The following is a 19,873-nucleotide window of genomic DNA, read 5'->3' as shown; positions in this document are numbered from 1 at the left end:
TTGGAAAATAACGACGTAGATCAGCAGTGGACGGAATTTAAGGATAAACTTGCTAAAACCGTTGGGGACTATGTTCCATTTAGGAGAAAAGGTGTTAGTACCAAAATTTGGCCCATGTGGTTCTCCAGGGAGACTAAAGAAGCTCTTAATTATAAGCAAGCCACTTTTCGTAAGTTTAAAGAAACTGGTCAGAGTGCGGAGAGGCTCCAGTATGGTAAGGCAAGGCGAAATTTTAAGTATTTGGTATGGATTCAGAAAAGGGAATTGGAGCAAAGGCTGGCAGATGACATTGATGGGAACCCTAAGAGGTTTTTTGCTTACGCTAATTCTGGGAAAGCTCGAAACAGTCAAATTGGGCCTTTGGTTGATGAGCATGGAAATTTAATCCAAAACGATAGGGATATTGCAAATGTTCTAAATAACTTTTTTTCCAGTGTGTTTAACGATAACTGTATCTCAACAGTTGACACTAACAAGACACAAGCTATTATACAGCTTGAGGATTTTGTATTTTCCAGGGAGGAGGTTTTATTTCATTTGAAAAAGATTAAAGCAACTAAAGCTCCGGGACCAGATAATATTTATCCAAAAATTTTAGTTGAATGTGCAGAGGAATTAGTGGATGTTATTTTGAATATTTTCAATGCTTCTTATAACTCGGGGACGGTGCCAGAGGACTGGAAGCTGGCTAACATAACGCCACTCTTCAAGAAGGGGTCTAAAGGTATTGCTGGGAATTATAGACCTGTAAGTTTGACTTCGGTGATTTGTAAGATTTTCGAAACTTTGATCAAAATTAAGATCATGATGTTCTTAGAGACTAATAGTCTGTTGACTAGTTTGCAGTATGGTTTCAGGAAAGGTAAATCCTGTACTACTAATTTATTGCATTTCTACGACAAGGTTACCTCAGCTTTAGATAACAAAAAATGTGTGGATGTTGTTTATATTGATTTTCAAAAAGCTTTTGACAAGGTACCGCATGTTGCTCTTCTCAGCAAGTTAGCTGACATTGGAATAGGAGGAAAAACTTTACTTTGGGTTAGAAATTGGCTTACTGGTAGGAAGCAAAGAGTAGTTGTGAGAGGAAATCATTCTAATTGGAGTGATGTTTTAAGTGGGGTTCCTCAGGGATCAGTTTTAGGGCCTCTTTTGTTTATTATATTTATGAATGACATCAATGAAAATATTTCTGGAAGCATGAATTGTTTTGCTGACGATGTAAAAGTTATGGGGATTGTCGAAAATGAAGAACAAGTAAAACATCTGCAAGAGGATTTAGATCATATTACTAAGTGGGCAGATAAATGGGGTATGGCAGTTAATGTAGGGAAATGTCAAGTGCTACACTTAGGTCATGGAAATAAGCGTATGAGATATCGTTTACAGGGTTCAGTCATAAATCAGGCAGAAAATGTTATGGATCTGGGTGTCTTTATAAATCAGGACTTCAAGTTTAGTCAACAGTGCAGTATTGCTAGTAACAAAGCCAACAAAATGCTTGGGTTCATAAATAGATCTATTTCAAACAAATCTAAGAAAGTTCTTCTGCCTTTATATAGGAGTTTAGTAAGACCTCATTTGGAGTATGCTGTTCAGTTTTGGTCGCCTTATCTGAAGAAAGATATTTTTGTATTGGAAAGGGTTCAAAGAAGGGTAACTAAATTAGTAAGGGGACTCTCAGATTTAGATTATGATACCAGACTTAATAGGCTTAACATGTATAGCCTGGAGCAAAGGAGAGTCAGAGGGGACATGATTCAGTTATTTAAATTTATCAAAATGAAAGATGTAAATGGATTAAATTTTTGTGGGGAAAGCAGGACAAGGGGTCATTGTTTTAAGCTATTTAAATCTCAGGCTAACTTGGAAATCAGGAAAAACTACTACTTTAGCAGGGTCGTGGGCACTTGGAATAGCTTACCGGAAGAGGCGGTAATGAGCAAGGGAGTGGATAGCTTTAAGAGGGCCATTGATCTTCATTGGGGACTAATTAATTGACTAGGACCAGCCTAGCTGGGCCCAGTGCCTGTTGCTGGTCGTCACATTTGTATTTGTATTTGTACTCATACAGCCTGGAGCAAAGTAGAGTCAGAGGGGACAGGCATCAGATGTTTAAATTTATCAAAATGAAAGATGTTAATGGGTTAAATTTTTGCACAGAAAGCAGGACAAGGGGTCATTGTTTTAAGCTATTCAATTCCCAGGATAACTTGGAAATGAGGAAAAACTACTATTTAGTAGGGTTGTGGGTACTTGGAACAGCTTACCAAAAGAGGATGTAATGAGCAAGGGGATAGTAGCTTTAAGAAGGCCATTGATCTTCATTGGGGATTAATAAACTGACTAGGACCAACCTTGCTGGGCCCAGAGCCTGTTGCTGGTCATTGCATTTGTATTTGTATAACTTTGATTATAGTTCCTTCAACTACCTGTCTGACAGCCTTATAATGACCATTGTGTCCTCAAAGATGCATCGCAGACTATGACTAAAATCCACTCACCAAGGAGGAGGGCAGCATCATCAACTGTTCTGGCAATGATTCCAGGGACATCCATGGAGTTACAAAGAGGGATGAGCCCATGTCTGGAAACCAGGCCATAAGTGGGCTTGAGGCCCACCACTCCACACAGGGCGGCTGGGTTTCGGGTAGACCCACCTGTATCTGAGCTGATGGCTCTGTGAAGAAGAATGTACAATGTATGGTAGGCTTTAAAAAATTCAAGAAAGAAAAAAAACTTTTCATTTAAGATATAGTTTGCATATTTTACTAACAATCCCCAGTTTAATGTTACAATTTGAAGAAAGCTACACAATTGTGACAGGGTTAATGCCTGATGACTGAGATGAGATTGCAGATCTTCAAATAATACAGGCTTCGATTTCTAACATAAAAGTGAGTGAAAGGTGCAGACGAAGAACCAGCAGAAGATTTAATTTTCAAGGTACATAAAACAAGTAAGCTATTAAACTGCAGTATTACAGAAAAACCTTACACTAAGTTCATGTTATACTGCATCACACCAAAAAATAGAGATGCACCAAATACCAATTTTTGCTGAATACCGAATATCTGATTTAAAAAAATTAATTAATGTTTGCATTTTCATTTTATGTCAATTTAAAATAGGCAATGCTTATGTATTATGTGTCTTTTGTGAAATGTAAATGCACTTCCATTCAACATCCTAAATTTATCTACATTATGCCTAATTTTTCCACAGCATAATTTTCCATTATTGCACTTTGATTGCAATGATTAATTTACGTGAAATACACTGCCAGCTCAGTCATTTCCAGCCGAGGACTGCAGTTTCGTGCTTATTAGCACTCATCAGCCCGGCATAGGAAAGTGACTGAGCTGGAGATGGAAAACCTCTTAAGGAAGCCAAGAGTGCGAAACAAACTGGTAGCTAATATAGAATTAGCAGATCAGACAAGTGACCGAAGCAATGGTTTGGTTCAACTCGAAGATTGAACGCAAGGCAAGGTATATTCAGTAAATTACAACCCATTAGCCAATTTACTGAATATAATGATTAATTTAGTTTCATTGTTTTTAAACAATATTTAATCCTTCATGTGGTATAAAACTTCAAAAATTTAATTACTACAAAAAAAGTCCAGGTGTTCCCTTTACACATTAATCACTTTTTAAATGATTTGTGAAATGATGATTTTTTTTTATTTATTTATTTATTTTTTTTTTAGTTGTATAGTTTTTAAAGAACTAGCATTCAATTAACTTTACATATTTATGAACGCTATAGTTTTTTTATATCTGGTTCATGTTTCATATTTAAATGAGATAACAACAACAAGGTTAATGTAATATGTCATCAAATTTAAAAAAAAATTTAAATGTAACAAAATTTTAATTTAACATCCGGGTCATTAAAATTACTTTGAATGTGACAATATTAGTTAACTACAGTACTATACAGGGGCGGACTTCCTGACTTTGGCCCAGTCGGCAAAAGAATATTTTGACCCACCTCTGTAAAATTAAAAAAGTTAAACTAAACAGTGCCGGTTCTCGATTCTTCCGAGGTCGAGCAAAGACAAAACTACTATTAGTTCCTATTTTCCATTGAGTTTCTAAATAAAGTTTTGAAATTCTAAAAAAAGAAAATCATGAAACGTAAAACAAAGCAAACATTGACACATTTTTAATGTGCCTTGAAAGAAGGATACTAATGGTTAGAAGTTTTAAAAGGCACATCTTTACTCTTCAATACCGACAAAATAGGAGGGACACAAGAAAAATAAAGAATCAGGTAAATCCCCAGAATTTTTTCAAAATTGGTTAATCTATATAGGTTTAAGGAGAAAAGAATTGGGAGAAGAGGTTCCCTAGGCTCTAACTCTCTTTCAAGTGATATGTTCAAAAAATTGATGTTAAAAGCCACAGTTTTACAATTTTTGGAAACTTACAAGGAGAGGAAAACAAAGGGGTTCCCCTAAATTTTGTTTTCTTTCTTTCTTTCTTTCTTTTTTTTTTCAAAATTGAAGTCCATTTTAGCCTATATTTATTTACAATAGTATGTCGGGGCTCTTCCCGAAAATTCTCCGAAATGAGAAGCTTTAGAACTACAGTTTTATGCTACCCATAGTAAAATTAATGGAACAGGGAAGCATCGGGAACTCTTTACTAAAATATTTTGGCGTTGAACTATTAAAAAAACGCTAGACTATCTTTGGTCAAGTTAATGAGAGAACGAGCCTCAGTGATCTTGTTTGGAAGCATTTAAAAACTGAAGTCCTATCGACCCAATTTTAAACTACATTTATTTACAACAGGGAATCTGGCGACCCTCCTTTAGAATTTTAAGAGATTGCAATTTTAAAAACATAATCTTATATAGTTGGAAACATAAAAGAAAGGGGACAGATTTCCCTAGTGATTCCTATGTGCCCCTAGTGTACAATTTTTTGGAAGGCCCCATGCCTTTCCGCTTTTAAGCTACCCTTTGACCCTTAACATAATTAACCCTCCTTGCCCCTTAAAAGTTTCAGCAAAACTTCACAAAAAGCAAAATTTTTTTCGCAAGGTAAAGATTTACGCAAGTTCATACTCACTCATTTTTTATAAGAGCAAAAAATGACATCAGTGTCCAATAAAAGCTCTTACATCTTTTCCACGTTATTTACAAAAAAAGCAGAGGTCTGATCTTATATTTCTGTTCTGCTGTTGCACCAATCGGAACATAAATATTTTCCACACGCAAAAATGAATTTAAAATACAGTAGACCCTCGTTTTTTGCGGCGGTTACGTTCCACTTAAATGGCGGGTTCATCAAAACTGAGTAAATTAAGAATTAATACGTAGTAGTGTTAAAATAGGGGTTAGGTTCCATAGAGGAAAAAAATACTACATTCTAGTGACAGATAAAAATAAGTTTAATGTGTATTTATGCTGGAACTAATGCATGATGTGCGTAAAGAAAACATGAATTAACTTAGTGTTGATTAAAAAGAGCTGGACGTGAAACTTTGGGCAGTCATTATTTATTTTTATCCGTATTTCTTTGTGGTACATTATTATTTCTGGAATCACTCCCATCACTTCCATGACAAGATCTTCCTTGACGCAAAGATTATTTGCCATTGTCAAGGAATGGCTCAAAACTTTCAGAGTGAAAGCTCTTGGTTGTGTGTCATCGATGTTGGTATCCTCGTTGGTTTTGTTCTCCTTTGTCCCTTCTGAAAGCTCTTCTCCCAGTGGGCCCTGAATTGTGTGAGTTCAATAACTTTACTTCTGGAAAGAGCTCTGAAACCAATGGCAAAAAATGTCTCCAGTAGCCCAAGCTTGCTTATTAACACTCCAAGAAAGTTTATCATGAGTTATCTGCAATCTCATGAATTTGGATTTTGAAAGAGGAAAATTTTTTATCTGTTTGCTAGGCAGCATCGGCGTAAAATAAAATAAAGGTGTCAAACTTAAACCGCGTATAATCAAATCCGAGTAAAATAAGTGTAAAACCAGGGTCTACTGTAGTAAAAAGCAAAAATTTTGGACTACCTTGTTCTTGCATCAAAGCCCTCAATTATAGACTATCGTTGAAGACTTTAAGTTGATGCCTTGATGTTATCAAAAGTGGTGTCAGGAGACTCTTCGCTGAAGTTTTTCAAATTTGTGTTCTAAAAACGCGACTTTAAGCTTTGTTTGGAAACACTAGAAGACATCATAAGGGGTGCGAGGTTCGGGGCATCTCGAATCTTTAAGTGAATTTCAAAATTTTTAGGGTACTAAAGTATTCAGGGGTGCTGCTTTGAGATTGAAAGCCTTATTTAGGCTATCTTTGAATAATAATGGAAGCAAGTTTTGGTTTGTAATTGTCATTCATTTTCCTTGTTTTCCCATTCTATTTAGAAAAAAAAACTTCATATTTCTTCTGGGCCACGATATTCCTCTTAACATGAAGTGTGGCCAGAGGTAAAAATAAAAAAATTGGGCACCACTGATGTATAGTATCAATCTCAGTTCTAAAGAACTTTTCCCATTTTACTTTATGCACAATTTTGACTTGAATTTGAAGAGCAAGAACTAAAGCAATTTTTTCAGGAAAATTTGTTCAACAAAAAAGGGTCAACTATTTAAGCTGGCCCCCCTAAGCAGTTGGTCCAGTTGGGGATCCCCGACTAGCCGACCTGACCAATCCGCCTCTGGTACTATGCAACAAATTTCATTCATTGGGAGAAAAAAATATGTGTTTATTTTCTAGTTGTCAAATATTTAAATTTGTTTACTATTCAGTTGCCAAATATTAAAGTATTTAGCTTGTTTGCCAAATAGGCAGTATACCCGACACCAACCAAACATTCAATGCATCTCTACTAAAAACAGTGCCATACTTTGGTCAAAAGAAGTTGAAAAAGTTCTGAATCAAGTAGTAACTAATGATAAAAAAGTGGCTACTAAACTAAAAACATCAACTGGTCATTAGTGACCAACTAAAATTTTGAATTACTAGATCTATACGGGTTATGTGTTCATTAAATCTGAGGACCGGAAAGTCTTATCCGGTCACTAAGCAGTTTACCACAGGTGCAAGAGACTGGAGAAATTTTCCCTCTGTCAACTTCAAGTCTAAATTGAGAAGGTAGAGCTGCCTGGTGATATCATTTCTCAATGAATAAGCTAGTAACATGCTATGTTAGGAGCAATTGTGGCCCATTTATCAGGTACTAAGACCATCAATTTTGTGGAAGTGAATGGGCAAATGCTGAAATAGTCAAGTGCCTCCACATTTAAAGCACTGTTTTAACATTCTGCATATTATGAGATACAGAATGCTAAAATGCTGCTCAATGGAACAAAATTCCGTCAGGAAGTAGCATGAAGAAAAAAAAATAGAGAATTGTAAGTTCTAAAATACAAAAATTTTACTGTTCTCTCTCTCTCTCCCTCCATATAGTTGACGAACTTCAAAATCCATGATCAAAAAATAATATCAAATTGATGCACAAGTACACACCCAAAACAAGAACCAGTGGCAACAGCCACTGCACTCCCTCCTGAGCTGCCTCCAGCAACATAGAAATCACCATCTTTGCGTTGACTCGTGCAAATGTCATCAGGAATTAAAGAGAGGTCACTTCTCTTCCTCAACTTGTACTTCAGGCCAGACCTCCAAGGGTTGCGACAGGGACCAAAATGTGAATCCACAGTTGCAGATCTGCAGATGATAAGTAGAATATATAAGTATTAGACATTTTATAACTTCATGGATAAACATTTACATTAATTCAAGTAATGGTATTAACATGCTTTCAAGGATGTAATTGAATTTTGCATAAGGAATTCAAGCAACAAATTGTTAGAAACATACATACACACCTAGATATACATTATGCAGTCGAAGGTTGTTAATGCGAAACTCAGAGGACCATGAAAGTTATTTCAGGTTAAACTGATTTCTTCTTATATGATAAATAAATGAGGGATTGTTTACTCACGGGAGTAAACGAGTATTTCATTTTACATGATACTTCACGTTCGGTGACAAAGGCGTTCGGTGACAAAGGCGTTTTGACTTGACTGTGCACACACAGTCAAGTCAAAACCTATGGGAGGAATACGTTCCAAGACCATTAGATAAAGTCAAAATTTCATGTTGTAAAAAAGGGTATGTATATGATAATACGATTTTTGATAAACATACTATAATTCTGTCTACATAATCTATTACATTTGTATTACCAAAAGTCTTGAGAACTATTTTTATACATTTAACTTACAAAAACAGCATCAGAATATTTCAAAAATGCAGTCTGTTTCAGGATTGTATTTCAATTAATTATTCATGAACAGCATTCATTACCCCATTGCAAATTCATCAAGATTTGTTTTTCCAACAACCACCGCTCCCAAAGCATATAATTTGGACACAATGGTGGAATCATAAGGAGCAACGTAGGGGCTCAACATTTTGGAAGCACAGGTGGTGTGAATGTCTTGTGTATTCCAGTTGTCCTTAATTGCTAGAGGAATACCTTCCAAAACACCCAATGACAATCCTGTAAAGAGAAAATGTATTTAAACATGGGTATTCTTCCATGTGCAGGAAAAGGGCAGTAACTGCAAATTTTTCATTTTTTTAACATTTTTGTCATATATTGTACATTAGCTTTATTGTACAAGCTCGCTCATTTGGTTTCCGCTGAAAAAAAGGCACGAAAAAACATCTAATTCCAAGATTTCCCTATGGTTAATATTGAATCCAAAGCGCGTTTCTTCAAATATCTCGAAAACCCATTTCTGCAGATACTTTTGTTTACCTGCACATGGCAGTATTCAAGACCATCTTTTCTAAATCAACATTGTGCCCAACACCCCCAAAAATTTTAGAAAATGCAAATAGAACGACAAAAAATAAATAAATTACACTAATATTTATACTAAAAGATTAAATCTTTTAAAAATATTTAGCCACTAAACATTTATAATAATCTTTCAGTAAATTACTACTCAATGGAGATTGGAGAGTGGTGCTAGAGCTAGTAGATGGGATCTCTAGCTGGGGCAAACCTAAACTGGTAGCGTGGTAATGCTGTGATTAGGACCTACGTGGTAATGCTGCCAGGTTAAGTTTGCCACAACTACAGATCTTTATAAGAGTTGCCAAATTTAAATAACCTGAAAGTTCTAAATTGTCGACGGTATTGAATTGTGTAAAAACGGTCTAACAAAGGTCATTTTGTGGATTGTCAGAGGAATGCCCTCCAAAACAATCCTGTAGATTGAAAGATCCCATCTGACCCAAAGAGCTTAAGAAGGTCTTCTCAGTAATCCAAATAATAAACATCTGAAGCTATTTTTAAACACAGGGTAGTAAAATAAAAATTTGTAAAATGGTGAGCTTTAGCTCAATACTATGTGGTGTACAAATAAATTTTAAAGAATTTTTTTTTACAAGTTTGACGCTTTATTGTGAAAGAACGGTTTCATGTTCAGTTTTGTCTATTGTCTATTGAAGTATTGTCTATTGTTGGCCACTACCTTTTCCCATCTTTCTGGTAATTTTCAAATGCCTACTCAAAAAAACGATGCGTTTTTTGATGCAATCCACGAATCGATCCAATTTTGGACTTCTTCAAAAGAGCAGAAGTGCTGATCCTCAACAGCATATGTCATTGACAAAAACAAATGGTAATCAGATGGGGCAATGTCTGGGCTATATAGCAGGTGAGGTAGTATTGCCAATTTCAGAGTATTGACATATGTTTTGCCCGGCGGCGCAACATGTGGCCGAGCGTTATCATGCCAAAATACCTTGTCGTGTCTCTCCTTATATTGTGGCCGTTTTTCCCACAGTGCGCAACTCAAATGCATCAATTAAGTTTTGAGTTTGGTAAAGTTGCTTGGCACCAGTCTTCGTCCAATATAGCCTCCAATTCGGCACCTTCAAGCATTTGTGGCTGTCCATCTTGCTCTTCGTCATTGGTATCAAAATTACCACTTCTAAAAGTCTAAATTGAAACACACATGTGGAAATCAATGAAGCATGTTCCCTTCCTACAGCATTCGACTGCCTTCAGCCACTTTTCTTCAAATGGAATCAGAAAAGTGAACTTTCCTGCAAATTGTGTTTTGTTGGCACAAAAGTTGACATATTCAGAGCTAACAAAAACTATGCTGTTTAGGGTAGATTGGCGGAATGCCGCCACCTGGGGAAATGCCGCCACCTCTGATATTTGAGTCAAGGAAACCGGTTAGCCGGTCTGACAGCTTCTGACTTGTAGCGAACTATGCTACAACCAATGCCACTAGTCGATGGTAGGCATTGCGCACGTTGTTTTGTTCTTACAATGAAGAACGTTGTTTTGAAGAAATTTGAGATTTTTTTTTCCTTTTGAATAAACCTTTAAATGCTATAATGCCTGCATTTGCTATGAATAAACTTTAACTAAATATTTTAGCCTACATTTTAATCAACAACATTGAACTTCCGTTTGTTTTGATGCCTTTAAATCTGCATTTCTTTTATCTTGTTGGATCGGGGTTTATGACGTCACCTCTCTGGGGGTGATGTTGCCTTGGTGGCGGCATAACCCCTGGAAGCGTCTTTCCACCGTATAGGTCCAAAGCAATTTTTTAAAGGAACAAAAATGCGCTCTTGTCAACTGTGCTTAGTAAAAACAGAGTTACTTAACAGAAGTTAGTCTTAACAGAAGAAACTTGTGAAGAAAATAATCTTGTAAATGCAACCAATGCGTCTGAAGGTGTGTTACTAGATATAGCATCTTGCTCATCAAAGACCGTTCAGGAAATGCCTCAAAAAACATTTCTTCAAATGCTAGAAAAGTTTTCACCAGTGCATGCCGGATAACTTGAGGTTTATTTTGCAACAAAACAAAAGTAAATTTATCGATTCACTTCCAAACAGAAAGCAAAGAACTGTAAGGAAAAAATTAAATAAATCCCGAAAGTAACCTCCTTTCAAAAAAAAAATGTATTGCACATAATATGTGCTTGTTATTTGTGGTAGGTCATTATTAATACAAATACAAAAGTGACGACCAGCAACAGGCTCTGGGCCCAGCTAGACTGGTCCTAGTCAATTAACAATCCCCAGTGAAGAGCAATGGCTCTCTTAAAACTATCTACTCCCTTGCTCATTACCACCTCTTCCGGTAAGCTGTTCCAAGGTTCCACTACCCTGCTAAAATAATAATTTTTCCTAATATCCATGTTAGCCTGAGATTTAAACAGCTTAAAACAATGACTCTTTGTCCTGGTTTCAGCGCTAAACTTCAGCCCTGTAACATCTTTCATTTTAATAAATTTAAACAACTGAATCATGTCCCCTCGGTTTCTTCTTTGTTCAAGACTACATTTTTAGCCTTCTAATCCTGGAATCATAATCTAAGTGGCAAAGTCCATTTATTAGCCTTGTAGCTCGCCTTTGAACCCTTTCCAATACATTAATATCTTTCTTAAGATAAGGAGACCAAAATTGAACAGCATATTCCAAATGGGGTCTTACCAAACTTCTATATAAGGGCAGAAGATCTTGTTTAGATTTGTTTGAAATAGATCTATTGATAAACCTAAGCATCTTACTGGCTTTGTTACTAGCAATGCTGCACTGTTGGCTAAACCTTAAATCCTGACTTATCAAGAACCCCATATCAGTAACTTTGTCTGCCTGACTAATGACTGAACCTTGCAAATCATAACTTTTGCACTTATTTCCATGCCCTAAATGTAGCACTTGACATTTCCCAACATTAACAGCCATAACCCATTTATCAGCCCACTCCGTAATATGATCTAGATCCTCTTGCAGCTGATTTGCTTGTTCTTCATTTTCTACAGTCCCCATAACTTTGACATCGTCAGCAAAACAATTCATGTTCCCAGAAATATTTTTGTGAATATCGTTCATAAAGACAATGAACAAAACAGGCCCTAACACTGATCCTTGAGGAACCCCGCTTAAGACCTCACTCCAATTAGAATAATTTTCCCTTACAACTACCCTTTGTTTCCTTCCGGTCAGCCAGTTTTTCACCCAAATGAAAGTTTTCCCTCCTATTCCTATATCAGCTAATTTGCTAAGTAGAGCAACATGCGGTACCTTATTGAAAGCTTTTTTAAAATCAATGTAAACAACATCTACAGGCTTCTTATTGTCCAAACCATGGTAACTTTGTCATAGAAATGTAATAAATTAGTTGCACAAGATTTACCTTTCCTGAAACCGTACTGAAAACTAGTCAATAGATTATTAGTCTCTAGAAAATTTACTATCTTAATTTTTATCAATGTTTCAAAAATTTTGCAAACCACCGAAGTTAGACTCACAGGTCTATAATTTCCCACACTCCCTTTAGACCCTTTCTTGAAGAGCGGTGTAATGTTAGCCAGCTTCCAGTTCTCTGGCACTGTCCCCGAGTTATAAGAAGCATTGAAAATATTTACGATTATATCTGCTAATTCCACCGCACATTCAAATAAAATTTTTGGATAAATATTATCTGGTCCCGGAGCCTTAGTCTCTTTAATTTTTTTCAAATGAAGTAAAACGTCATCCCTGGAAAATACAAAGTCCTCAAGCTGTACTATAGCTTGTGTCTTGTTGGTGTCAACTGTTGAGATACAGTTATCGTTAAAAACACTCGAAAAAAGTTATTAAGAACATTAGCAATATCACTATTGTCCTGAATTAAAATTCTGTGATCATCAACCAGTGGCCCAATATGACTATTTTGAACTTTCCCTGAATTAGCGTATGCAAAAAACCTCTTGGGATTCCTGTTTATGTTATTTGCCAGTCTTTGCTCCAACTCTCTTTTCTGAATCCGTACCAAATACTTAAATTTACGACTTGCCTTACAATATTGGAGCCTATCTGCACTGTGACCAGTTTCTCTAAACCTATGAAAAGCGGCTTGCTTGTAATTTAGAGCGTCTTTAGTTTCCCTGGAGAACCACATTGGCCAAATTTTAGTGTTAACACCCTTTCTCCTAAAGAAAACATGATCCCCAGCCGTTTTCGCTAGATTTTCCTTAAACTCTGTCCACTGAAGATTCACATCGCTATTGTCCAATCCAGAAGAAAAAACTGCTTTCAAACTCTGCCTAAGTGCCACAAAGTCAGTATCTCTGAAACTAGGCACAAACCTAAAATTCTCTACTTTGTGCATATCAAATTTAATCCCAAACCTAATACTGTTGTGGTCACTATCTCCAATGTGTTCCCCTACACACAACCCCTGAACCGAACCTTCCAAGTCGCAGAAAACTAGATCCAAAATCACGTCCTGTCGAGTACCCTGAGTTACAATTTGATCTAAGAAACAGTCACCAATTACTTTCAAAAATTCCTCTTCTATGCTATTACTATGGTAAAAATTATTCCAATCAATTCCTGGAAAATTAAAATCTCCCATTATGATGACTGACCCTTTGCTAGAAATGTCACTAATAATACTAAAAATCTGTTCATCTTGACCCTGGCTTAAGTTGGGTGGCCTATAAATGTTCCCTAAACGTAGTTTTTTGCCCTTATTGCTCATCAACTCCAGCCAAATCATATCAATCTCATTAGGTTTATCATTAATTACCAATTCATTGCAAGTTAAAGTGTCTCTGACATAAAATAAAACCCCACCTCCTCTTTTACCTACTCTATCTTGTCTAAACAAATTATACCCAGCAATAAGGTTGGATATTATTGGAGTTATCGGTAACTCCAATAATATCCAACCTCTCGTCTATTATTATGCTTTTCAATTCTTCCATCTTATTCCTAATACTACGAGCATTTGTATAAAAAACCTTAAGTAAGCTTATCTTACTTTTATTTAATGCTGCATGATTATTTGAATCCCAACTGTTAAAATCTTTTTTCTTATTAGCCACCCTATTTCCGTTTCTACTAAAATTCCAATAGTTAGTATCCTTTCGAATTCTGCTGCTTAAACCATGCCCCCCATTCCAACTTAGTTTTTTGATTCTGAAGCCTCTAAAACCAAACCACTAACCATTTTGACCCCTGTAGAGCTCAGATGCAGGCCATCCCTAGCAATCTAATCGCGTTTACATTTACTCCACATATCAATAAACCTGATACTACGCTTAATACAAATTTCCTTGAATACCAGGTTCATACAGCTAGCCCGTTGGTTTAACCAACTCCTATGCACTCCATACCTGGGAAGCAAACCAACTACTTGGACATTTGCCGAACAGTTGGTTGCTTTGTCCAACAGGGAATCCTATTCCTTTGTAAACTCATCGTTGTTAATATGGCCTACATCGTTAGTTCCTACTGTCGCGATCAAGGTTAGCCTTGAACTTTTATTTATTGAACTTTTCCTTTCGCCCACCGCTTTCCTGATTTGAAGTGAACTGATTGAGATAAAAAATAAATAGAATCGTTAGAACACCGAAGATGATTTTTTAATACAGTCCGATTTGCAAAGCTTGTTCTTTGAATTTGTAAATATTGTTAATATATTGATTTTTTTTTTCGTTTGATAGTACTGTGATTTTTTAGTCAATTTTAGTAACTCTCCATGAAGTCAAAAGATGCAAACGCCCAGAAAGAATCGGAAAATGGTAAGACTTTTACCTTGAAATTTAAACTCAAGATACCGATTATTACATTTTTTGGCGCCCCCGGGTGGGCGTTTGCAATTATATTGAATTGAGTTAAAAAACTAATAGTATTTGATCAAGATAGTTTTTTCTTAATATAAATGATGGAGAGTTTGAAGAAATTACGCACTTCATTACGAAGTGGTTTTTCGAGAATCGCTAACCAACTGGAAGAATACTTAAAAGCTACAGATTGTAGTCAAGATGAAATAGAAGTCTTAATTAACCAGTTGAGTGAGAAATGGTGTGCACTTGATATGAAAGAAAAAGAAATTCATGAAATATTAGCTAGTGATTCTGATTGTGCTCAAGAGGATTTTGATGTTGAATATAATGTGTATGAGTCGTACAAAGAAAAATTCATACGACTTAGAACGAAAGCTGAAAAAATGCTGCGCAGTACTAATAATGAAATTTCAACTGTTGTGACTGAAACGGAGTTAAATAAATGCCGATTTAAGTTACCGCGAGTAGAGTTGAAAAAATTTAATGGGGATATTAAGGAGTGGCTCGGTTTTTGGGGTCAGTTCAGAAAAATTCATGAAGACGTAAATATAGCACCTGAAGATAAATTTATTTATTTGACTCAAGCTACTGTAGAAGGCTCCCGTGCCAGGGAACTCGTTGATTCGTTTCCCCCATCTGCGGAAAATTACGAACAAGCAATTGAATGCTTAACTGCTAGATTCGGTAGGGAAGACTTGCTCATTGAAGTTTATATAAGAGAATTATTGAGTCTAGTTTTGACGAATTCAATGGATCAAAAGAAGATGCACCTGGCCAAGTTATATGATAAAATAGAATCACATATCCGAGCATTAAATTCCCTGGGTGTTACTTCCGATAAATACGCTTCGATTTTGTATCCATTAGTTGAAAGTTGTTTACCAGAAGATATTATTAGAATATGGGAAAGGAGCATGACTTTAAAAAATGAAAATACTAAAGAATTAAATAAATTGACCTCTCTAATGAATTTTTTGAAAACAGAGGTTGAAGGGGAAGAAAGAATTTCCTTAGCGAAAGAAAGTTTTAGCTTCGATTCGAAGCGAATGAAGAAACATTCCTCACCACCTCGCCCGAGTAGAGGGGAAGAAGAGAAGATTCCAACTGCAGTCGGACTTTTTGGTTCCACAAATTCGAATACGTGTGTATTTTGTGAGAAGAAAAATCATGAATCATCTGCTTGCCGATATGTGCTGAAAATGAATTTAGATGATAGAAAGAAGATATTAATGAAAAAGGGCTGTTGTTTTTACTGCCTTAAAGTGGGTCATAGAACTCGAACGTGTAAAGTAAGAATTAATTGTGAGCGATGTAATGGAAAACATGCAACTATAATGTGCAACGAAAATAAAAACCAAGAGCGCGATAAAGTGAAAACAGACGTGCTGAAAGAGAATGACGGTCAAAATGCTATCAATGACACAGTGCTAAATAACCGCACTTGTAGTCCCAACATTATGTTACAGACTTTGTACGTCAGATTACGAGGCAACAAGGGAGGGAAAATCGTGAGATGTCTTATTGATTCTGGCTCCCAACGGTCATATCTGAGTAAACGAGTCGCTGAAGAAATGCAGTATGACCGCCTTAAAGAAGAGAAAGTTATACATAATTTGTTTGGTGGTAAAGAACACATAGAAAAACATTACCGACACAGAGTATTAGTCAGCAGTATTAACAAAGAATATCACTGCAATTTTGAGGTACTTGACCAAGAAAAAATATGTTCTAAAATACCAACTTTGAAGTTAGATCCATGTGCGCAAGAATTGAATGAAAGAAATATAATTTTGACAGATCAATTGATTCCAAAAGAAACAGAATCTGAAGACATAGATTTATTAATTGGAGCTGATGTAGCAGGTAAGCTTCTCACTGGAAAAGTCATAGTTCTGCCATGTGGACTCGTAGCTGTCGGAACACATCTTGGATGGACCTTGATGGGGAAGATGCCATTTGACGATCATGATGATAATTCTACAATGGTGGTAACAAATTTATTTATGAAAGATTTTACCATTCCAGAAATGTGGAACTTAGATGAAATAGGTATTACTGGTCCGATCGCTAAAAAAGACATGGAAGAAAAAGAAATAAAAGATGACTCTGAATCTGAAAAAGAAGAAAATGAAGTAAAAAAGACCACTAATGAAGATCTGGTGGAAGTTGATGACGTGCAATCAAATGAAGTGGATGCTTCAGAAGAAAGTACAAAACCTGTTACTCCTGTCGAAGAATTGATGGATACTAAAACAGAAACAGATGTGAAAGAAGAAAGTATAGATAAGGAAGAAGATAAAGAAAATGATACACCTTCGAAAAAGAAAATAGTTGCATCTGTTGAGCACGAAAATGATGCCAGTGTTGAGCATTTAGATGAAAGTTTACCCATCTCTGATCCTGAGCAAGAAGGCCGAGCTAACCAGTCGCTTTCTTCTCATCAAGAAGACTCTGAAGAAGCAAAAAGGGTTGAAAATCCTGACGACATTCGTTCCAGGAGCTACCCAGCTAAACAGTTACTGAAAATGAAATGGTGGGAGAATTCAATTCGGTTAAAGAAGAATGAAGACGAATGGCCACAATTTGATTTGGTTTTCAACGATGAAGAAATTTCCCGAGAAAAGCGAAGGAGTGCTGTGATAAATACCAAAGTCAATGTGGAAAGTGAAGATATGTTTCACAGATACTCAAATTATCCGAGACTCATTAGAATCATTGGATGGATTTATAGGTTCTACTTGAATTCGAACTCTAAAAATTCTAAACAAAAAGGAAATCTAAGTGTACAGGAGATGAAAAATGCGGAAAAAAGTTTACTAAAGATGGTACAACGAGAATCATTTCCAGAAGGAACCAATGAACAACGAATTAGACAACTTAATCCCGTGCTTGATAAAAATGGTCTCCTAAGAGGGTGGGAGCGGTTGATAGGTACGATAAAGCAAATTCAGCGTCGAGTTTTAGGTCAAGCTTCACTGACTTACGAAGAGCTGAACACAGTAATGTGTGATATCGAAAGCCTGATAAACTCGAGACCTTCAACGTACTTGTCAGAAGATGTAAATGATTTGGTTGCACTGTCTCCTTCCATTTCCTCCAAGAAACCAGAGAATGCGGCGCACCTGATATCGATATGGTAGATGTCACCTACTTGCGAAAAAGATATTCATATCTACAACGAGTACGTGCAGACCTACGAAAGAGATTTCGGCAAGAATACCTTGGACAACTGAAACATGCAAGAAAATGTCCGAAGAAAGCTATGCCTCCTTCTGTAGGCGAAATTGTTCTCATAGGATCAGACAACCTAAAACGGTTGCAATGGCCACTTGGACGAATTCTTGAAGTCCTTCCAGGCAAGGATGGCATTGCCAGAGTTGTCCGCATAAAAACTAAGTCTGGAATTGTCACACGTCCTGTGCAACGTGTGTACAGTTTAGAAATAACAGAAAACGATGAAGGTACACTTTTGAGAGATAAAGCCACTACTCGGAAGATCCAGGAACCAGTGGTAACGTGAAGTGGACGAATAGTAAAAGAACCCAAGAGACTACGCTTCACAGCAGATTGAGTTCTTCATTAGTAAAGAGCTCAAGGTGGGAGGATGTCGCGATCAAGGTTAGCCTTGAACTTTTATTTATTGAACTTTTCCTTTCGCCCACCGCTTTCCTGATTTGAAGTGAACTGATTGAGATAAAAAATAAATAGAATCGTTAGAACACCGAAGATGATTTTTTAATACAGTCCGATTTGCAAAGCTTGTTCTTTGAATTTGTAAATATTGTTAATATATTGATTTTTTTTTTCGTTTGATAGTACTGTGATTTTTTAGTCAATTTTAGTAACTCTCCATGAAGTCAAAAGATGCAAACGCCCAGAAAGAATCGGAAAATGGTAAGACTTTTACCTTGAAATTTAAACTCAAGATACCGATTATTACACCTACCCACAAAGTAACTACATCCTCTTTATTAAATACCCCCTTCTTTTCAGCAACCCTATTTACATCTCTCACCCGAGCCCCTGACAAACAACATCTAGCCACCTTACGTCTAACTCTGCCTATTGAGTTTCCCACCTCACGCACCATCTCCCAAAATTATACCCTTTGTTTCCCAGTCAGTCGCCTCAACAATAACTTTCCCCTTTACCTCTGGAATATTCCCACTATCTAACACACAGCTAATGCCCACCTTCTTTTTACTAACTTCCCCCTCTCCCTCTGGAGTGTTTACCCCATCTACACGCCTACAGCCTAATGCTAACTCACCCTCCAAAGTAAGCATCCTAACTCTGATTTCTGAGAGTTCAACACACTTAGTGCAAATGAAATCCTTCTCAGAGTCATCCTTTCCCTTAAACAAGCAGAACATCTGACATAGGTCACAAGAAATCCACTTGTCCCTTTTACCATTTTTAACCTCCTTCATTATGCATATAACTCCCATTCTAGCTCAAAAGGTACACTTAAAATTCAATACAAAAATACAAAATTGAAGAAATAATGCTAATTATTAGAATTAGAAAGCATTGGAAGCAAAAGATACAAATATTACTAAATAATAAGACAAGCAGTAAATTAAAATAAACAAGTTACACACTTAACAGAGCACTCAGGCTTAACAACAAGAAATCAGCACAATTTAGGCTTAGCTACAAAGAATAGAAAAACACTTTAAGAAAGCAAGTAAATCAAAAATAAGACTTAAAACACAAAAATACTTAATTATATGATAAAATACAATAAAAATACTGAAACTAAGGCAGTAAAATAAACAATTACAGTAAAAAATCACTTATGTAAGGAGCTGCAAAATCTCTCCCCAGCTACAGTAGCGCCCTCTATCGGCGAAATCCGATTTTTTATATGTATTAATATAAATACATACAAATAATCGGATAATGTTTTCCGATTATATATTATTTAATGGATTTAATTATATGCCAATAAAGTAATCAACTCAGAAGCAATCATCGTTACTGCGATTTCTTCATATTTTTTTAAAATTAATTATTTTAAGTTCCTTTTAGAGAGGTAGTTTTAAGTTTTATTTATTGAATAGCTGTGGTAAATTCTTCAGCACTGGCTTAGAGGCGATAACTGACTGATTAAATGTTTGCTTACTTAGTTTTAATGTAATTTTATAAAATTATTCGTTATTAAAAAATATTTTTTAAAGTAAATACTTTTACAAAATTAAACTGTTTATTAATACTAATAAGATATGTGTGAGACTTCTATTAATTTTTAAGCTGA

The 19,873-nt window shown here is 36.0% G+C and overlaps 1 protein-coding gene across 2 annotated transcripts in view; it reads right to left on the bottom strand.

Moving 5' to 3' along the window:
* LOC129217544 (glutamyl-tRNA(Gln) amidotransferase subunit A, mitochondrial-like) overlaps nucleotides 1-19,873 on the bottom strand; it is a 43,109-nt gene that overhangs the window by 12,458 nt on the left and 10,778 nt on the right. For both annotated transcript variants that reach the window (XM_054851866.1, XM_054851865.1), the window contains exons 4-6: nucleotides 8,327-8,522; nucleotides 7,481-7,681; nucleotides 2,505-2,680 (exon numbers count right to left, since the gene is read on the bottom strand). In XM_054851866.1, coding sequence (XP_054707841.1) covers nucleotides 2,505-2,680; nucleotides 7,481-7,681; nucleotides 8,327-8,522 — 573 coding nt within the window. The remainder of the gene's footprint in view (nucleotides 1-2,504; nucleotides 2,681-7,480; nucleotides 7,682-8,326; nucleotides 8,523-19,873) is intronic.

This window comes from Uloborus diversus, chromosome 2 (assembly GCF_026930045.1).
Source record: "Uloborus diversus isolate 005 chromosome 2, Udiv.v.3.1, whole genome shotgun sequence".
NCBI lineage: Eukaryota > Metazoa > Arthropoda > Arachnida > Araneae > Uloboridae > Uloborus > Uloborus diversus.
This window is presented reverse-complemented; position numbering and strand designations above follow the sequence as displayed.